This window comes from Mustela nivalis (assembly GCF_964662115.1).
Source record: "Mustela nivalis genome assembly, chromosome: 6".
In the NCBI taxonomy this organism is placed as follows: domain Eukaryota; kingdom Metazoa; phylum Chordata; class Mammalia; order Carnivora; family Mustelidae; genus Mustela; species Mustela nivalis.
In genome coordinates, this window is record NC_139025.1 from 102,636,427 (window position 1) to 102,657,162 (window position 20,736).

The 20,736-nt window shown below is 49.5% G+C and overlaps 1 protein-coding gene across 6 annotated transcripts in view; it reads left to right on the top strand.

Moving 5' to 3' along the window:
• Nucleotides 1-411: 411 nt before the first annotated feature.
• Nucleotides 412-20,736, top strand: part of DAPK2 (death associated protein kinase 2) — a 118,723-nt gene continuing 98,398 nt past the window's right edge. Inside the window, exons 1-2 of one of the 6 annotated variants that reach the window (XM_082737272.1) lie at nt 412-536; nt 7,086-7,183. In XM_082737272.1, coding sequence (XP_082593398.1) covers nt 465-536; nt 7,086-7,183 — 170 coding nt within the window. In that variant the 5' untranslated portion in view covers nt 412-464. Of the gene's footprint in view, nt 537-605; nt 681-823; nt 1,033-4,251; nt 4,320-7,085; nt 7,184-20,736 lie in introns of those variants that run through there. The other 5 variants (XM_082737276.1, XM_082737274.1, XM_082737277.1 and 2 more) reach the window with 5 other exon arrangements.

Here is a 20,736-nt window from a genome sequence, read left to right on the forward strand (position 1 = left end):
GCTTTGAACCAAGGAGCAGAACTCCAAATCAAACACCGTTTCCTCTAGGACCCCTTGAGGAGCCCTGTTGGTGACTTAGGGATGGGAAACTCTGGGAAGGGGCCTCCATTTCCTTTCGCTAAACTGTCTCTTGTCTTCAAATAAGTTCTGTCTTGGCTGTGATTCTGTTTCCACTTCCTTCTTCCCATCACCCGCTCCACTCTCATTCCTTTTTTTTTTTTCCTGGGATTTTTGGCAGAAGACAGAGAGGAGGAATCCACTGCCAAGTCCTTTATTAAGGAAGGCTTGACGGTGATGTGGGGCTTGACGGTGATGTGGGGCTTCACTCACCAACCCTGCAGAGGCTGGGGGGAGGGGACATAGAGGGCACCCGAGGTTAGGCCACTCCTAAGCTGGGGGTTGTGGGGACAAGGGGAGTGTCCTTCTCCATCTCAGCCCCCACCCAGCTGTGAAAGCCAGTGGTGATGTTCCCAGAAGAGCATCCCGGCTGGGAGGGAGGAAACGGCCTATTCCCTCGTGGGACTTCCTCTCTCACGGTGTGTGCGTTGTGGGGGGTGGAGGGGTGGGCAAGGGATCGGGAGTGAGAGGACAAGGAAATACCATTTTCTGAGCGATTGTGCCAAGATATAGCAGATTATCATCGGCTCATTTAAAGCAATTTCCAGATCAGAATTGGAGAGGTTAGTTGACTTGTCCAAGGCCACACAGCCTGTGAGGGGCAGAACGCTAAGGACGCGGGCAGAGTCTCGCTGCTGGCTCTCCCCACGACTCCTGGAGGTGTCTGGGGACCTGGCAGGAGGCTCTCGACGCTCACCTCAGGGCAGTCCAGAGGGGGATCCCAGCAGGGGGCGCCGCGAGCCCCGGTCCCAGGACGCCGGGCGCGCCTCCAGCCGGCGCCTGGGACGGGGCCGCCGCTCCGCCCTCTCGGCTGCTCCGCGGCTCCGCGGGCGGGCAGCCGGCCGGGAGCAGAGCAGAGCCGTGCGGCGCGCACCCCGTCGCGTCCGCCGTGCCCGTCCAGCGCAGCCTCTCGCCGTGAGTAGCGCCCATCTGCGGGCTCGACGGGCGCGACAGGGCGCGCGGGGCTGGGGCTGGCGGGGGCAGGTTGCTCCGGGGTGCGCTCTCGGGTTCCCCGAGCCCGCCGCCCGGGTCCCTCACACCGTACCCCCTCCACCCCCGTCTGGGGGGTTTGGCCGGCCTTGCCCTCGGGAGCTGTGGCCGGCCCCCGGCCTGTCCGCTGTGCTCTCGGGCGCGCTCTGAAGCCTGGCACTTTGACCCTAGGGACGAGGGACGGGGTGGGAGCGACTGGCCGAGGCTTGGCACCCAGGGCTGGACCGGGGGAGGGGTGGGAGATAGGAAACAGATTTTCATCAATTTAGGGCCCCCATGAAGGGGAGAGCACTACAGATTTCCGGGAGGAGAGGGGCTAGTCTTCTCTGCAGCCACCTCCAACACCTCCTCTCCCATTTGCACAAGGACGTGATTCCAGAAGGCTGCTCCACACACAGTCAGCTTGCTTTTGGCAGAATGAAGCTGTGGTCCCCGTCGTCATGGGCCCAGGGCCACTAGGGAGGCAATGGGGGTAGCCAGTAAGTTTGCAGCAGGCTGGGATAGAAGGGCATAGGAGGGCGTCGTCAGTAGTTGACCCTCTGGGCCAGGCATTGTGGACGTCTCCTGGCATGTGTGGGTCTGGCTGGTCCTCACAGTAACTTTGCGAGGTGGTGATTAGTGTTCTCACTTTAGGAGTGAGAAAATGAGTCCCAGAAAGGTGAGCATGGAGGCCATGCAGGTAGTGGTAGGTTTGGGGTGCACCCTGGGAGAGAGGGAGTCCTAGCTGGTTGCCTCAGAAGCAGGTGAGAAGGTCCCTGGGGCCAGGTGGAGAGAACAGCCCCTGGCACCTTGTTCTCTAGAATCCAGTGGAGGGCAGCTGGGGGCTGCTGCTGTGGTTTTCATCTCTGTTTCCCAGCTGCCTCCTTGTAAGTTATTTCTGGGAGACTCCTGGTGACTAAGGGGAGCTGGTGCCTTGGCCTCTTCACCAGTACTTTCAGAGTCCTGTTCTTCTCCCAAGTTGCGATTTAACCGTAAAGTGACCCCACTGATAATTCAGCTGCTTTGGAAGAGGCTTAGACAGGGGGTGCAGGGTGTGTATGGTTGGGGGTGAGTGTGTGCTGGTCTGGAGCAAGTTTTCAGCCGGCAGGAATGAGACCTGAGCTGACCCTGACCCCCCCCCCCCCCCCGCCCTGAGGTTTCCCTCCTTATTAGAGGTGAGGGTGAACGAGCAGGCTGTCTAGTGGAGCTGGACCTTCGTTAGAAAAATGGGTTTTCTCATGTCAGCTTAGGCAAATCGCTGATCTCTGGGCCCGAGCTTCCTCATCAGGGTTTGATTGGGGCTGGTCAGAGGCTTGACTGCATGGAGGGGCTCTGAAATGCCAGAGCTCCTTCCCTTCTGTGGCAGTCTCCTCACAGCCTGAGTGTGATGATTCCTAAGGTGGGGGAAGGTATAAGAGGACAAGCTTGCCTGCCCCCTTGCAATGGTCCCATTTCACTGACTGACACTGGGTGAGGTGGGATGAGGATCTCCAAATGACCAGGAGAGTGAGCTGGGGTCAGTGAGTGAGAGGATTTAGTAGGGTAGAGGGTTCCCCGCAGGGTGATCCTCTAGCCTTGGAGGCTTCCTCCTAAGTTGTCCCTCCGGAGGCCACTGGCTTCCCCAACCCCGGTGCTATACTGGAGGGTTGAGGGGGCTGTCCTCAGAAGCCCAGACAAGAACAGCTGGAGTGGGCTAGCTGTGGGATCCCCTGTCTGGACCTCAATTTCCTTCTTTTGTCAAACTAGTGGATTATAGGGGCGACTGGGTGGCTCAGTGGGTTAAAGTCTCTGCCTTTGGCTCAGGTCATGATCCTGGAGTCCTGGGATCGAGCCCCACATTTGGCTTTCTCTTCAGTGGGGAGCCTGCTTTCTTCCCTCTCTGCTCTGACTCTCTGCCTACTTGTGATCTCTCTCTGTCAAATAAATAAATAAAATCTTTAAAAAAAATTAAAGAAAAACCAACAACAAGTGGATAATAGACCAGATAGCAGTGGTTTGTCAAGCTCCTCCTGCCACCAGTGAATTCTTACCCAGAGCCCCAACTTATTGTATAGATAAAGGGGGAGATACTCTGCTTCTCCTTCCTCATGCTGGTGTCTAAAAAGCCCCTGGATAGCCTTTGAGGTTCCCTTTTGTGAGGTTCTAGGAAATCTGTGTTAAACTTCAGAAGGGTTGCCTATTATGAGGGTTGAGGGCAGGATTGTGAGTCCTAGTGATTCCATTAAGAGAAATGTGGGCATGAAGGTGGGTTTCACCCTTGGAATGTCTGGAGCAGACATCCTGTGCTTCTGACCAAAAGCTGTAGCTGTGTCCCTCCCCTCGGCCATGTTGTTTCATCTTCTCAGGGCCAGAAAGGTACCTGTGCCCTGGGGCCTTCTCTGGGTCCTAACTGGTGACTATAATTTCACCTTGGAATTTCTCCCCTTTAGTTTTATGTCCCTAAATTGATAGAATTGATAAATTGATAAAATGCAAATTCCTCTTGGGGAGAGATAATTAGGAAAATGCTTTAAGTTGTTATTAGTTGTTTTTACCTGATGAAGCAGCTGAGCAGAGAAGGGAGGCTGGGCCCTACATTTAAATCAACAAATATTTAGGGAGTGCCTATTATATACCAGCAGTGACAGAGGGACATAGGTGAGAATGTGACAACCACTGCCCTCATGGGGCTCCAAGACAGGAGGCAGGAAGGAAGGAATTCATATTTGTTGGAACCATCCAAACACTATGCAGGTCATTTTACAGGTTTATCTCATTTGTCATAATGTAGATCTTAGTCTCATTTTTTATTATGTAAAATTTTGATTGCATACAAAATAAGTGCACATTTCACATATCCATGTAACCACAACCCAGAGCAAGAAACAGTATTCATTGCCAGCACCCGGAAACTCCCGTTTCCCAGACATAACCCCCCACCCAGGGGTAAACCACTATTCTGACTTTTAGCACCATAGATGAGTTTTGTCTAAGTGGTCTGTTGTGGTCTTAAGTATGTGGTCTTTTGTGTCTGGATTCTTTCAGCTTGTGAATTTTATCCATTTGGTTACACGTAGTGGTAGTTTATTATTGTTATAGAATAATTCCGTTGTATGGGTATAGCGCAATTTACTTATTTATTCTTCTACTGATGGCCCTTGGGTTGTTTCCAATTTGTAGCTATTACTAATAGTGCTGCTGTGAACATTCTACCATGGACCATCCTGGAAAACATCTACATGCATTTCTCTTGGGTATGTCCATAGAAACTGCCCAACAGATTTCTAAAGTGGTTGTCCCAGAATATGCTTCTCCTGGCAGTGTCTGAGAGTTCTGTCTGTTCCACATAGTCACCAACAGTGACCAACAGGCACTGTCCAGACTTATTTTCCATGTCAGTGTTTTGAAGCTCCGAAAAATTGTCCTGTGCTCAGTATGTGCAGAAGTGATAGAGCTGAGATTCCAGCTCAGTCCTGTAGGGTATGTAGGGTCTGTGCCTTCTCCTTTGGGGTTAGACACAGACAATTATGAGCCAAAATATGAAAGCTCTAACCCTAAAAATGTATGAAGAGACCGCTCTGGGAATTTAAAGGGGGAGGGGGAATTTAATCTGTTTTGATGAGAAATAGAGTCATGGAGCCTCACGGAGTTGGTGGCATTTGAGCCAGGTCTTGTGCGAAGGAAATGGTTTTGCTGGGAGGGCTCTCCAGGTGGGCCTTTCATGGAAAGGGCCCAGCTTGAGCTGATGCATGGCAGGGGTGAAAGTTTTGAGGGAATGGGAAAGGTCTCATTTGGCTGGAATATGGTCTCATTTGGCTAGTTGGGGGAGGGGGCTAAGGCTGGAAAGTTTAGTTGGGACCAAACTGGTGGTCCTAGTTTGTCCTCAGGGTGCTCCCTTGTCCCCTAGTCCCTGGCTACACCTGGAGCTCAACGCAGGGGCTCATCATTTTGCTGGGAGTGGGGGCTGCTTTGAATCCAGCTCAGCTCCCGAGAGCAAATGGAGCTGGCCTGTTGCCTAATGGAGGATCTTAGCTACTCTGGGGAGGGTCTTTGCTGTTCTAGGGACTGGTCTCAGGGTATCTGTCAGAAGAATTTTTTGGAATTTTCTGCTTCCCTCTAGGTGTGTGAAATGAGTACCCCCCCCCCCCCCCTTAGGACCTGCCTGACCCCAAAGAAGGTGGTAGATAGCTGTCCTCTGCCACCCTCTGGGCTAGTCTCAGGAAATTTTCCAGGATGGGGGTTTGGTGTGTGTGTTAGTGAGAGGGTATAGCTTCAGATTTTGGTCAAGCCAGACTTTCTAGGATGATCCCAAAACCTTTTCTCTAGAAGGGAATTGAAATGCTTTTCTCCACTGCTGTGGGAAGCAGAAACACTAAGACTGGCCCAGGATGAGTCATGTATTAACAGTAATAATCACCTTTCTTATTTGCTTATGAGTTTATGCCCCAATCACAAATGGATCCACACATGGCTGTGTGAAATATACGTTTACAGATGAGGGGACTGAGGCCCAGAGGGTGCCAGCCTGTGTGGGTTAGACAGCTACATACCCAGGGTAGTCTAGAACTGGGGCCCTGGGAACCTGCTCTTTTTTGTAGCCCATGTTTTCTGGGCTCAGGCTAGCACTGGGTGAAGACCGAGCAGGAGGGAGGCTGCCTGATGGACCATGGGCATCAACAGGCAGTAATTTGGCAAGTGATCGGGAGTTAGGCTCTGGAGCCAGGCTGGCTCTGCCTGGGGGACTTCAGGGATGTGCAGCCCATGGGAGGGAGGGAGGTAGGCAGCATCATGGTAATAGAGCTACGGTGTGCAGGGGGCAGCGCCCATTATCTGGGAGCTGGAACAGCTTCAGCCACTTGGCATCGATGAGACGCACCCTTGTGTGAGGCTGCCTCCACCCAGCCTGGTGAAAACAGTCTTTTGGGGCTCATGGAGCCCTGGGTGTGGTTGGTATCTGATTGCCAGGCAGAAGAAAAGTTGCCAATGCTAGCCAAAATGAGCTTGGAGAGGCCTGTGCTAATGACTCTTGAGACACACAGCCACAGGCAGCTGGTTGTAACATTGTCATTTGCAGACTGTGCCCTGGGTTCTTCCCTTGGGGTGCTGTCCAGGGTGGCATGGGGCTGTCCCAGGAATGGGTGAGCTTTTTGGGGCAGGGAGATCCCAGGGGAGGATGCAAACAGTCTTCTTCTGGTGGGGTGGTGAACGTTCTCCATGGCTCAGGGTTGTCCTCTGGCTCTTACTGAGGGGCTCTGGGCAGGTAGTTGGTCCATTTTATAGATGAGGACTCTGAGGCTCTCTGACAAGAGATGAGGTCACAGAGCTAGTTGTGGGCTGCATTGGAATCAGAACCTCCAGTCCCTGACTGCTGGTGCCTCCTATAATTTGCTCCGCCACTCCTGTCCCTCTTTCCCTTGGAGTGATGAGTGAGAGTTTACAAATCAGTTTAGACTCACAGCTGGGTGGCGCAGACCCTCCGGGAGCTGAGGTCATGATAATCCCTCACATTTCCACTGCATTTTAGAATTTACAAAGTAATTTCATGATTTGCAGGTTTTTAACAGGATAAACCTGTTTAGCAGATGGGGAAGCTAAGTGTGGCAGTTTAAATGACTCAGGCAATTGGGACTCGAACCCAGAACTTCTGACTCAAAGATGAGCGCTCTCTCTCCTGCCTTGTGGCTGCCTCTTTTTCTCAGCCAGCCTGAATTTCATGAGAACAAATCAGTAAAGCTGGCCATGGGGCTGTTTCTCTGAACGTGTTTAGAGCAGATCTAAGTAAGTGAGGAGGCCTCCTTTCCTGTCTCCGTAACAGGTTCAGATTGATAGAAATCAGTAAGAACCATACATTGTCAGTCACTGGTGAGTATAGGCTTGGGCAGGCTAGTCCTTGAGGAACTAGGGCTGTGGATTATCTTTAAATTATGAGCTCTTGTGCAGCCGATTACTTTTAGGCCCAGACTCTTAGGCCTGTGCCGATATTCCCGGCTGTCCTGACCTCGGGTTTCCTCTGGTTTCAGGGCTGTATGTTCCAGGCCTCAATGAGGAGCCCAAACATGGAGACGTTCAAGCAGCAGAAGGTGGAGGACTTTTATGACATCGGAGAGGAGCTGGGCAGGTAAGAGGCTGGGAGAGGTGGAGGGGACGCCTCTCCTGGGGCAGTGTTTGCTTGATCAGGTAAGCACGGGCTTGTCATGCGATTCCTGGGAAGCTTTAAAAACAATCCTGAGGAATTCATCTTCAGGTGTGGCTCTGCAAATAGCAGTCTCTGTGGAAATAACGACTTGCCAGTGGAAGGGACTACAATTCTTGGGCCCTGTGGTTTCCGAATTGCCTGGCTGACAGTAAGGGCAAATCTTAAGGATTCTTGTTTCACCTGTTCCTTTGCTCACGAAGCCCTCCCCAGACTCTGGACCCACACCTGGCCTGTTGGTTTTCTTCTCTGAGTCCCACTTGGGATTCTCCATGGCTCTTGGGATTTTGTTTCATAAGCCCAGTGCCTGAATGGAGGTGAAGTAATCCTCCTGAAAATGGATTTGTCTTGAGTAAGAGGCCACTCAAACCTCATCAGGAAGGTTCCTAGGATCTGAGTTATCGGTTGCATTTTTAGCTTGGCTAAGTCCCAGATGCAGCCAGGGATGAATTCTGAGTTCTGAAAGTAGTTACTGTGTGGAAAGAAATGAAGATGTTCCGAGGCTTTCTTCTTCTTCTTCTTCTGCTGCTGCTTCTTCTTCTGCTTCTCTTTTTTTAAAAGATTTTATCCATTTATTTGACAGAGATTACAAGTAGGCAGAGAGGCAGGCAAAGGGGGGAGGTGGGAAGCAGACTCCCTACTGAGCAGAGAGCCTGACTTGGGGCTGGATCGCAGGACCCTGAGATCATGACCCAAGCCGAAGGCAGAGGCTTAACCCACTGAACCACCCAGACACCCCCCAAAGCTCTCTTTTTGCCTTCCGTTTCTAGAATCTGCTAATATTTAAATGGCTCTTCAGTGATTACAGAACACCAGCACTAGAGTCTGAATTTCACTCTCATTTTTCATGTAAGGAAGCTGGTCCAGAGAGTTTAAGCAAATTGCCCAAAGTTGCCCAGCTGGAGAGTGACATGGCCAAGGTCTGGCCAGTCCAGTTTGTACCTACACACCTGTTATGCCTTTTCCAATAAGTACAGCACTTGCATACTCCTGTGAGCCCACCAGTACACCCAGCCTCAGCCCCTCACATCCCTAGCAGAATAAAAATGTGGGGTTGAAGGCCATCACTATATCCATGACGCGAACAGGAGGCCTTCCCTCTTTATAGAACTCTTGGATTCAGGCCCAATATTCTCTTACTTTTATTTATTTGTTTTATTTTAAAATGTGTATGTATTTATTTTTAAAAAGATTTTTAATTTATTTATTTGACAGCAGAGAGCCTGATGTGGGGCTCGATCCCAGGACCCTGAAATCATGACCTGAGCCGAAGGCAGAGGGTTAACTCACTGAGCCACCCAGGTGCCCCTAAAATTTTTATTATTTTAAAAAATTTATTTATTTGAGAGAGAGAAAGAGAGAATGTGTGGGGGAGGGGGGTGAGGGAGAGGAAGAGAGAGAATCCTCAGGCTGACCACACCTGAGTGTGGCACCTGATGCAAGGCTTGATCCCAAAACCCCGAGATTATGACCTGAGCTGAGATCCAGAGTTGGATTCTCAACTGACAGAGCCACCCAGGTGCTCCATCTCTTACTTTTATTTTATTTTTTAATTTTTTTTATTTTTTTTTTAATTTTATTTATTTATTTGACAGAGAGAGATCACAAACAGGTAGAGAGGCAGGCAGAGAGAGAGAAGGAAGCAGGCTCCCCGCTGAGTGGAGAGCCCGATGCGGGGCTCAATCCCAGGACCCTGAGATCATGACCTGAGCCGAAGGCAGAGGCTTTAACCCACTGAGCCACCCAGGCGCCCCTCTTACTTTTATTTTTAAAGACAAAACAGAAAGAGCTTCAAAGCCAGAGGAGGCTTACTTCATGAAGAGGGTACATTACTTCAAGCCCAGGGAGCACTTGTCCTGGCTGACTGGCTGGGTTGGGGAGCGAAGGCCTGCAGAGACCCAGGAGGGGCACGCGTCCTTAGCCTTCTGTCTGAGCTGACTGCCACTGACAATCCAGGGCCTGGAGAAGGTATAGGAAGAAGACAGGGCCAGAGGTGGGGAGGTGGTCAGTGGGAGTCCACCTCTGAATGGGAAGCCACGTGCTTCTCCTGATGTGGTGCTCCCAGGTCCTTCCCAGGGGGAGAAGGTGGAAAGCTTAGCAGCAGACCCTGGCAGGTCCTGCCCATGGCATTTGATTCAGTAGCCTCACCTTAGCCACATCCTACATGGAGGGGTCTGTGCCCAGTGCTCTGGGCACAAAGATGAGCAAAACACGGAGAGTTTCTGCCCTCCTGGAGCTCCGGCCTGGTAGTGGGTGCAGCCATGCACATGCCAAGAGCAGAGTTGGAAGGGACCTTTTTGGGGTGGGGGGCTCTGAAGAAGGAAGTCGAGGCCGGTTTTTAGGGAATTCACCTATTATTCCTTCTTAGTCCTGTGTCTCCCCACCTTTGTGTATCAGGGCTGTTAGAGCTGGAAGAGGCCTCTTGTTCTCCGGTGGGTGGGTCTGTACCTCACAGGGTAAGGGGGTCCGTACCTCATAGCCTGGGAGCTTTGGATCCCCCCCACCCTGCCAACCCCGCCTCTGATATGGTATGGGTAAGAGGCTGCAGAACCCCCAGGCCTTTGGAATGGCTTGACCTCCTAGGGTTTGTGGTCAGGAGGCCAGATGAGCTAGAAGGCCTTTAGAGATCCTTTCTTCTACGTTCTTCATCTGAAAACTGAGGAGACCAGGGCTCAGGGAGGAGGGAAGGTCTTGCCGGGAGCAACAAGTAGGCTGGAGCTAGAGCTGTCTGCAGATGAGTGCTCCAATTCAGAAGAGACAGTCCTATTTGTCTCCCCTCCTCTCCTTTTCTTCACTTAACTTGCCATTGAGGAGCTACTGTGTGCCGGCTACTGTCCAAGGCAGTGGTGAACAGACAGACACATCCCTGTCCTTTTAAAGCTTGTGATCCATTGGTGAAGAAAGGTAATAACCCCATGAGCAGGGGACCCAAAGGGATAACTTTTTTTATAACATGTGTTAAGAGCTGTGCAAGGGGAGAGCAGGAGGGACTGTGAGAGTATAGGGCACAAGTTTGAGACCAACTGATCAGGGACTGCTGCTCAGAGGAAGTGACTGTTCATTTAAAAGCTGAGAGGTATGGGACGCCTGGGTGGCTCAGTTGGTTAAGCAGCTGCCTTCGGCTCAAGTCATGATCCCAGCGTCCTGGGATCGAGTCCCACATTGGGCTCCTTGCTCGGCAGGGAGCCTGCTTCTCCCTCTGCCTCTGCCTGCCATTCTGTCTGCCTGTGCTTACTTGCTCTCCCTCACCCTCTCTCTGACAAATAAATAAAATCTTAAAAAAAAAAAAAAGCTGAGAGGTAAACATGTAGGCAAAGGCAACAGCATGGACACAGGTTCAAAGGTGGGGTAGAGCCTGCTGAAATATGAGCCGTGGGCAAGCAGTAGTACATGGGGTTGGAGACAAGGGTGGAGGCCAGAGCCAGCCAGTGAGCCTCCTGTCAGCACAGAGTGGTGGCCATGTTAGGCCTTAGGGGTCATCACAGATGGGAATTTGTGTCCCCTTCCTAGCTGTGCAACCTTAGGACAACTTACTCAACCTCTCTGGGACTCTGTTCTTGTACGCATTAGAGAGGAATAACAACAGTATGTAGCCCATGATTGCGGGGTTAAGTGAGCTGCTAAGTCTCTGGTGCCCCTCACAGGGCCAGGCATGGGGTAAGTGTTCAATGAACAAGAGCTTCTGGCCTTTGAAGTCCGTTTGGGGCACTGAGGCCCTGCCTCTCACCTCTGCAGCCCCCTAGGAGGGAGTCTGCAGGAAGAATGGGGTTGAGTCATTCTTATTTTGGGAAGAGCATAAACCTGGCTTCCTCAGCTCTCGGTGAGCACCTTAGGCTAGACCCATGGATGTCTTACTGATTTTAACTCCTCATTCAAGTCCTTACTGTGCACAAGTGAACATGACTGACACTGGTTTCCATGCTCACAAACCCAATGTTGAACAAAGGAAGCCAGACTCAAATGAGTCCACGCTGCATTAAGTCCGTTTGTGTAAAGTTCAAAAACAGGCAAAATCAATCAGTGTTGCTAAAAGCCGAATAGTGCTTATTCTTGAAGAACCAGTGACTGGAAGGGGGCACGAGGAAGGTTTCCAGGGCGTGGGTATTGTTCTGTTTCTTCACCTGGGTGCTTGTTTCACTGATGCATTCTTTTCATGGAATTATATCAAGTCATATATGTTTAGGTCCATCTTCCTGTAGGCGTGTGAAACCTTAATTAAAACCATGCATTAACCAACAAGGAATCTTTCACTCTCCTCCTGGTCCTGGTCTGGTGCCCAAAGCACAAGTTTTTTATTCCTTCGGAGGCCTTATATGTCTTGATCCTACAAGTAAGAGGACATCTGTGAGAAAAGCTGCAGAATCCGCCTTTGGATCAGGACAGCGTGCCTGGAGGGTACGCTGGAGGGTCCTGGGTTGTGGGCCCATTTGAGCTCTTGCATCTTGCCTGATTTCTGGCTCACGGTGCCGAGTACAGACACTTGGCTGTGCTCCCATTTTGGGACCAGCCTGCTGGGGATGTTGGAGATCATCTTCAATTTCTGGGAATGCTTGGAGTAATGCTGGCCTGTAGATTCTGGCTTCTCCCAGCCTTGGTACCTGGGGCTAGGTAGAGCAGGGGAATAGGGGAGCGAGAGCAGGACTTAGAAAGAAAAACCCACCCAACTCCTTCTTTTTAGTTAAGGCTAGGACCAGAGAGGGGAAGTGACTTGTCCAAGGTCACTCAGGGGTGGGGACAGGTGGTCTGACTCTCCTGAAGAGTTCTGACACACCCTAAGAACTGACACCCTAAGTTCTGACACACCCTAAGAACTCACAAAGCACAAACTCATTTTGGCTCTCATTTAAATGTTTCTGGTGAGTGGGGAGAATATATGTCAGGGTGGTCTTTTCTGTTTGACCCTGAGGGTAGGGTAGCAGTGTCAGGGTCAGGAAGGTGAGCATTTGGGAAGGAGTGGTGTTCCTCAGAGGAAGGGCACTGGTAGATAAGCCCTCCCTCTGGGAAAGTACGCCCAAGAATAGAAACTATTTTAACGTATTTGATGTCTGTCCTATAATAATCAGCACTTTCTTCTTTCCCTGTGCTTGTATTACTTTCCTTTACTTAGACTGTTATATTAACATAAAATCGTAAAACGTTATGCTGAACTGGATCTCAACAAGAAGTTAGTCCCAATCTCAATTTTATAGACAAGGAAAGTGAGGCTGATGAAGTGGGGGGTGATTTTGTCCAAGGTCAAAGACTAAGCAACATAGAAGGTGGAGCTTAAAGAAGCTTTTCAACTACACTGTGCTGGCTTCAGTAAACAGACAAATATTTACCAATATGTTCATTCAACTTTTTTCTGCAGCTCCAGCTCTGTCCAAGAGCCTACCCCACCATGACCCCACATGTACCCCTCACCCCGTCTCCTCTTTGCTGGCGAAGACACCAGCTACAAGCCCTGTTACTTACAGGAGGCTTATGTGTGCAAGGTGCCCTGCGAGGCATGTAACATACAGAATCCCCTTTCGTAGGGGGACAGGAGCCTTGGGCCAGGGAAGGAGTCACTGTTCTCCAGCCTCGCCCTCCCTAAGCAGCACTAAGGAATTCCCTGTGACATCCATATTGATAGGGCTGCCTGCCAGACCCGAGTTACCTGATGGGGTTCCCTGTGCTTAAGATCACATACTCAGCTTCGCCAGGGCAACCTCTTTTGGGAGAGAAACAAGACCTCCAGGAATGTGTAAAACCCAGGCTGGGTTCTATGGCCCAGTCTAGCCACAAAGCACTATAGGAAACTACAATAGCAGGTGTTTAGGTTGACCTGTCTCAGTCCTTGGGAAAAGGTTTCTGAGGTGACCTCTGAAGTAAAGGAGCTTTTATTATTTCTTTTTAAATTAAAAATTTCCTTTTTAAATTATAGAAGCAATGCATGGCAAATGTCAGAAAGTTCTGAAGAATTCAAGTAAAAAGTCACCTCCCTCCACCCTCCTGCCTTGTCTCATGCCCACAGCTGGACTCTGATGATAATTTTTCTTCTGTCCCCTTTCAGAACTTTTCTAAGTAAAGCAAGTGTATACAGGGACCCAGATGGGATCACATGACCATAGCAATCTACAACTTTGTTTTTTCGCTTAATGAAATACATTGACTATCTTCTTATAGCACTATTTAGAGATCTATGAGACTTATTTTGGATGAAAGTTTTTTTTTTTTTTTTTTTTTTTTTTTTTTTAAAGATTTTATTTATTTATTTGAGAGAGAGAGACAGTGAGAGAGAGCATGAACGAGGAGAAGGTCAGAGAGAGAAGCAGACTCCCCATGGAGCTGGGAGTCCGATGCGGGACTCGATCCCGGGACTCCAGGATCATGACCTGAGCCGAAGGCAGTCGTCCAACCAACTGAGCCACCCAGGCGTCCCTGAAAGTTTTTTTTTAACATAAAGAACTGAAGAAGGCAAGTTAAGCCAATGAGAGATTAGCAGCCTTAACTCAGCAACTATTTTTATTTCTGAGTTCTACCTTCTTATTTTTCCAGGGCTACTTCTCATGCCCACACAGCCCCTCCTCTTTTGTGTCTGCTTGAGGCACATATGTTCAGAGTTAACATTCCCTGGGCTAATGGTCAGGCTGGGGAGGCCGTGGAGAGCAGGGTAGCATTCATGGCCCTGGGACTGCCTAGGTGAGGCCTCTCTCACATTTGTGTGTACCAGGCTGTCCGCTCTTTGAAGGCAGGTTCTCTTATTTTGTTTTCTGTTTGTTTACATTTGTATTTAAATTCCAGTTAGTTAACAGGGAATGTAATACTAGTTTCCTGTGTACCATAGAGTGATTCAACACCTCCATGCAACCCCCAGGTCTTACCATGACAAACGCTCTCCTTAAGCCCCATCGCCTCTCTCCTCCCTGACCAGGTTCTTATTTCGAGTATCACTGTAGCACTGAGATGGAGGCCAGAGAGTCCAACAACTTCTGTGATGTCTCCTTGCTCTTTCCTTCAAGGTCTAGGTCAAATGCTGTCTCCCCAGAAAAGCTGTCTGACCCACCCGAACCTACTCTATCCCCTTAATTAATAGTTAATATCCCCTTAATTAATAAGGGGTATTTAATTACCCCTTATTCTGGACCCACATCCCTATTAAGTGCTCAGGTCATCATACTTCGTGTTACCTGAAAGGGTTCCAGTAGCCGTCTCCCTACCGAGGTTTCCTCCCGACTGGGCTCCCCTCTGTAGTGTCCAGAGCAGGCCTTTTACACTTGAGAAGTGCTCCCCTCCCCCAGATACCCTTCACTGAGCAGCAGCGCTGTCTGGAACCTCCCCTGAGTTAAATCTGAGGCAGAAAATCTCAGCCACGTGTCCCTAGTACCACAGGCCTTGAAATCCATGAACGACCAGGATTTCGCAAACACCAAGCAGAAAACAAAATGCAATAATTACCTCCATTTCATGGACACACATTATTATATTTAATCCTTGTCATATCCTGTGAAGTAGTTATTGCTCCATTTTATAGATGGAGAGACTCGGTCTCCAAAATGTTAGGTACCTGCCTCAAGAAATTAAGATATACCGTATGAAGGAGAAGTCAACTGGGAAATTACATTTTGTGCAACACAGCAAAACTCAGAGAAAGACAGAAATAAAAGCCAGGAACTTTGCTGGGCAGAGCCCTATCTGCTGCCCTGGGCTGGGATTTTTGTGCCTTTCTGATCACATACATGCTTATATTTCCTGTTGCTGGGAAGGTGAACGTGGCTGACATGTGGTAAGAGTCTTCTGTGCTCACATCAATGTCTGTGCCGGGTAGTTCCTATTGTTCTAGAACAGTATGAGCTGGATCACATTTCCACTTCACAGATGAAGAAACTGAGGCTCAGAGAACTTCTACAGGGGACTCTGTCCCTCATGCCTAAAGGCTTCCTGGCCACTAGCACCAAGCTTGTCTTCTTTAGGCCCAGGAAGCTCTCAGCTTGGTGTTTCTTTAGGCGCAGGAAGCTCTCAGCTTGGTGTTAGTGGCAAGGTAGCCTTTGGGCCGTAGCTATGCTCTGAGCAAGCCAGTGTTTCTGAAAGATGAGTGGGGTGTGTGGATGCGTACGTTCATGTACATACTCTAGGTCATTATCACAGTCCAATGATCCTTCCTGGCACCCACTGGCGATGGGCACCATGATGGGTACAGGACACTTGGGGCTCAGGCCTTGCCCCAGAAGAGCTTAGGCTCAGTTGGGGCACAGGAGTGCTGTCCTCAAATGAAATGAGATGGAACAGGACATAAGCTAATAGGGGGACCCTAAAAACATGTGCCAGTTGTTCAGAGGAGGAGGTTATCACTTGCGCAGGACAGCTCCTCAGTCTAGTCCAGGAGGCGGCAGGTAACCACTCCAAGATTAGGGCTCTGCCAGGGACTGGGGAGCAGCAGGCCTGGGCTTGGGCAAGAAGACACATGGTGGGGGTTGAAGGGTGGGGCTGTCGGAAGGACAGGCGACAGCAGAGGGCCCTGAGTGCCAGAGGCCATGGAAGAAGGAGGGAGGCGCTTTCATCACCCATTGTTAGGAAAACAAAGCACAGAGCCACTCGAACAAAGTGGCTGCATTGCCCACGCTTCTGTCAGAAGCTGGCACATGGGACAAATCGCTCGCCCTGAGGGGTAGGTGTCATTGAGCTCAGTTTGCATTAGGAAAACTCTAAGAGCTGGTGGGGGGTATCACTGAAACCATTATATACCTATATCTACTGTGTACACTCTTTTCCACTTCACCACCAGCATGGATATTTGTGTTGTGTTGTTTTCCACTCGACCCTGTTTTATATACACCGTTCCATGTATCCCGACTCCATATAACTTAAGCATTTTTTGCTTCAAAATAATTTCAAATTTAATAAAAAAGTTATCAGAATAACAGAAATCCCACATATCCTTTATTCAGATGCACTGATTTTTTAACATTTTGTCCCTTCATCCCTCCTTCCCTCCCCCTCTCCCCCTCCTCTCCCTCCTCTCTCCTTCCTTTCTGTCTATCTGACCATCTGTTATTGCTTCTGAACCATTTGAAAGCACTTTGCAGACATGATGCCTCTTTATCCCCTACGACTTGATTATGGATCTCCTAAGGGCGTGACTGCTCTTTTTCTATATCTACAGAACAGTTTTCAGCTTCGGGACACTTAACTCTGATATAATATTTTTATCTACACTGTCAACCTCATTCCAGTTTTGTCAATGGTTCCATTAGTGTTATTTTTTGTTTGTTTTTAAAGATTTTATTTACTTATTTGAGAGAGAGCACAAGCAGAGGGGTGGGCGGAGGGAGAGGGAGAAGCAGACTCACCACTGAGCAGGGAGCTCGATGCGGGACTCGATCCCGGGACTCCAGGATCATGACTTCAGCCAAAGGCAGACGCTTAACCCATTGAGCTACCCAGGCGCCCCTCCGTTAGTGTTCTCTATGGCCATTTTCTCCCTGCACAACAAGATCCAGTGCAGACCATACACTGTGTTTTGTTGCCATATCTTTAGTCTCCTTTATTTTATTTTATTTTTTTAAAGATTTTATTTATTTATTTGTCAGAGAGAGAGAGAGAGAAAGAGAGCGAGTGAGCACAGGCAGGCAGAGTGGCAACAGAGGCAGAGAGAGAAGCAGGCTCCCTGCCGAGCAAGGAGTCCAATGTGGGACTCAATCCCAGGACGCTGGGATCATGACCTGAGCCGAAGGCAGCTGCTTAACCAACTGAGCCACCCACGTGTCCCTCTAGTCTCCTTGAATCTGGAACGGTACCTTAGGGCCATCATGACTCTGACATTTTTGAAGAATGCTAGCCTTAAAAAAATAAACAGACACAGTACAGTCCATATACATCTGTTAACTTCATAGCATTCTGCTGTAGGGACATTGCCAGTGTGCTTAAGTTCCCCCTGTTGTTTCTCACTACTAAAAATAAATGTTTCTGTGGACGCATTTGCTTACTTTCCTCTCTGCCTTATTTCTGCTGGGCGTATGCCCAGCGGTGGAATACCCGGTCGAAGGTTATGACTGATTTGTGTAATGGTTGAAACTAGATACTCAATCAGTTTACCAGGTCACCAGGAGGTGCTTATTTCTATGTGGCTTTGTCGATAGGCTTTCATTGTTTTTGTGTGCTTTTGGTACTTAGAGAGTTTCGTAAAGGAACATTTGTGTTTTCACAGTGGGGTTAATTTAAAGGGGTCAGGTCTTCTGTGCTTCTCCCTCAGTTCCAAACTTGGTTTCTCTATGTGTCTTTGCTCTCCTTCATGGTGTTTATATTTCATTACATTTCCAGTCATTGGATAATTTGAAGTTTTGAGAGCAACACAAGGCAGGTAAGGCAAATATAATCATTCCCATTTTATAAATGATGCCGGTGAGGCTTGGGGAAGGTATGTGACCCAGCCTTGCCAGGACCAGAGGTAGAGAGCTCTTCCCTGTGGCCTCCCTCCCCTCAGAGGCAGAGGTGACACTGGTCTTCAGACCACAGAACTCTAGTAGAAGGTTCCGTGCCTTTGTCCATACTTATAGAAACTGGCTGGAAGGGGTCTCTAAGAAAGCTTTTTGAGAGCTCTGGCAGAGCAGTTTCCTGGGGAGGGGACTGCTTTTGAGGGCAGAGGAGAAGAGAGTGTTGTTTCCCTGTACTTCTTGCTGAGGAAACCCACATGAAGGAGAAGAGGCAAGGCTAGTGGTAGGAATCTGGTCCTGAGGTACTCATTCGCTTAGCTGCAGTAAACCAACCCAGCCTCTGGCAGTGCAGGTGGGAGGTCGTGGGAGACACTGAAACTTCTAGATTTTCCCACAGGGGTGATGGCTGTGGCCTTCAGTGACTCTCTGGGGGATTGCCCCAGACTCCCAAGCAGTCTTCACCAGCCTTTAGAGCCTAAGAACTCCAATCTGCAAGGGCTCCTACATTGTCTAGACCAGGGGACGGAAAACTAGAGCCCTGAAGCTATACCTGGTCTGCCACCTGTTTGAGTGGCCTTGGAACTATGAACAGGTTTTACAGATGAAGAGTTCCAACAGATTTGATGAGAGGAAACATTGACTTTGGACCCCAGATAAACAAAATATTGTTCCTCCCCCCAAAATATTCCATTCTTCTCCTTGGAAGATCTGTACTACCAAAACCACACAAAATGAAAATAAAATAAAACTCCTTATTATATTTTAAATTTCATCAACTGAAAATTTGTGTAGATGTTGTTTTCTTCTTCATTATACACATACCTTGATTTTGCTTCTTGGTGCACAGTGCAGGAACTATTTACTATCTGGCTCTTTGTGAAAAAATTTGACTACTCCTGATTTATTTCAGTAGAGTTTACTATTTAAGCAACAAGACTTTTTTTTTTTTTAACATTTTATTTATTTATTTGACAGAGAGAGATCACAAGTAGGCAGAGAGGAAGGCAGACAGAGAGGAGGAACTAGGCTCTCCACGGAGCAGAGAGCCCGATGCGGGGCTTGATCCCAGGACCCTGAGATCATGACCGGAGCTGAAGGCAGAGGCTTAACCCACTGAGCCACCTAGGTACCCCACAACAAGACTTTTAAAAAGTGGATTATTATGGGGTGGGGGACAGGCTGTAAACCGATCAAAGTCTGAAAGGGCCATTATGGAAAAGAAGGAAGAAGGGGTAAGCAGAGGTCTACCTGTCCCTCTTCCCTGCCCTCCCTCTCAGAGCTTGTGAGGAACCTCCGAGAAAGTGGTTTCAGAGTCACTAAGTTAATCCTGTCCTTCTCAGAGAGTGAGAAGTGGGAGTGGGAAGAAGGGAAAGGCACTCTGGGCATTAGGAATTAAGTGTCTCCTCTAAATCTGATCCTGCACTAGACACAGGGGTTCATTACCTGGATTAGTCCTCTTGCTGCCTATGGGGTGATAGGTCTTTCTCTCATTTTGCAGATGAGGAAGCTGGAGTTTAGTGAGCTTGGCTGACTTGCCATGGTAAGTGTCAGAGCTGGGATTTAAGCCCATGACTCTGACTCCTGGTCTGGTGCTCCCTTTGAGGTACCAAGTTGCCCAGAATTTTCTTTCTGCCTGAGACCCTCAGGCCCACTCCAGAGGACAGGGAGGGAGGTCTAGACAGTTGTTTCCTACTCTTTGTGGGCTGTTAGAGGAGAGCTGCTGAGAGCCCAGTTGTCCTGCATCTGGTGTGTCTCTAGGGCTGGCACTGCCACCCTGCTCATCCCTGGCCCTTGGTGGCCAGCATCTAACCCTGAGGACCCTAATCTTGAATCCTGAGCTACTGGCCCCTGGTGGCCTGGCCACAGAGCCTGGAGGGTGATGATGAAATGTCCTTCTTTTCTCGGGGTGAGGCTAATTTGGCACCCTGGGAAGGACCCACAAGCTAAAGGGGCAAGGTTAGCTACAGTGCAGTTCTAGAAGGCAAAGCATTCCTACCAGTCTTTTGGAGGAGAGCCCCACTTCTCTCCCAACTGAGAAGACAGGGCAGAGGGGGAGAAGGGCAGCTGAGGGGTGTCGACAGGAGGACAGGCTCAGGGCAGGAGACTGACGAGCCCTAACCTGGCAAGGACCCTCCTGGGTGTGAGAGCCACCAGGCCCAGGTTTGACTTTGACTCTGCCACTGTGAGCTTTTAGACCTCAGGCAGGTGCACTCTTGTAGGCTCTGTTTCCTCGTCCTAAGATGGTCCCTGTCTCACAGGATTGTTGAAATACCACATGGTAGAGTCTGAGTCTCTCCATGTTTTCCGGCCTTCTGGAGTCCCATTCTTTAATGTCCAAATAAGAATAATGAGCATTCCATTCCTGGGTAACAGGAAGTCCTCCTCCTCATTAGTGTTTCAGGCTCTCCCCAGGGAGGACTCACATCCTCCTCCATGTCTCAGGGCCTTGGGCTCAGGGGCCCCTTCCTTCTTGGAGACAAGGCTGGGCTCCCTCTGTGACCTTGTCGCACACATGGACTCGGGCCCATTTCTGAGGGCCTCCCCCACCACCAAGATTGGTTGCAGAGTATGCTGAGTTTCACACAAGGCTTGGGGGTAATGAGAGGAATTTCTCCACAGAGATGGCTTAAAGGGTGGTAGCAGACCCCTCTGCTCCTTTGATACCTGACCTCTGCCATGATGCTGGGGCCTTCTAGCACCCCTCTCTGGGGCCCAAATCTGCTACTGTCCTTCATACTTACTAACCATTGGAGACCCGTTTTTCCTTTAGATGCTGCCAGGTTAGCTCCTTGTTGTGACAACCTGTCCCTGAGTGGACCGTGTTTTGTTTTTGTTTTTTTATCCTAAATCAAAGGCCCTTTAAAGTTTTTCCCATACAAAAGCTATCTCTGACCTGTACCCACCTGGCCCCCATGATGAAGTCTTCTCTCTCCATGGTAACAGCTTGGAGCAGCTTTCAAAATACCACTTTTCGGGTGCCTGGGTGGCTCAGTGGGTTAAGCCTCTGCCTTCAGCTCAGGTCATGATCTCAGGGTCCTGGGATTGAGTCCTGCCTCGGGCTCTCTGCTTGGCAGGGAGCCTGCT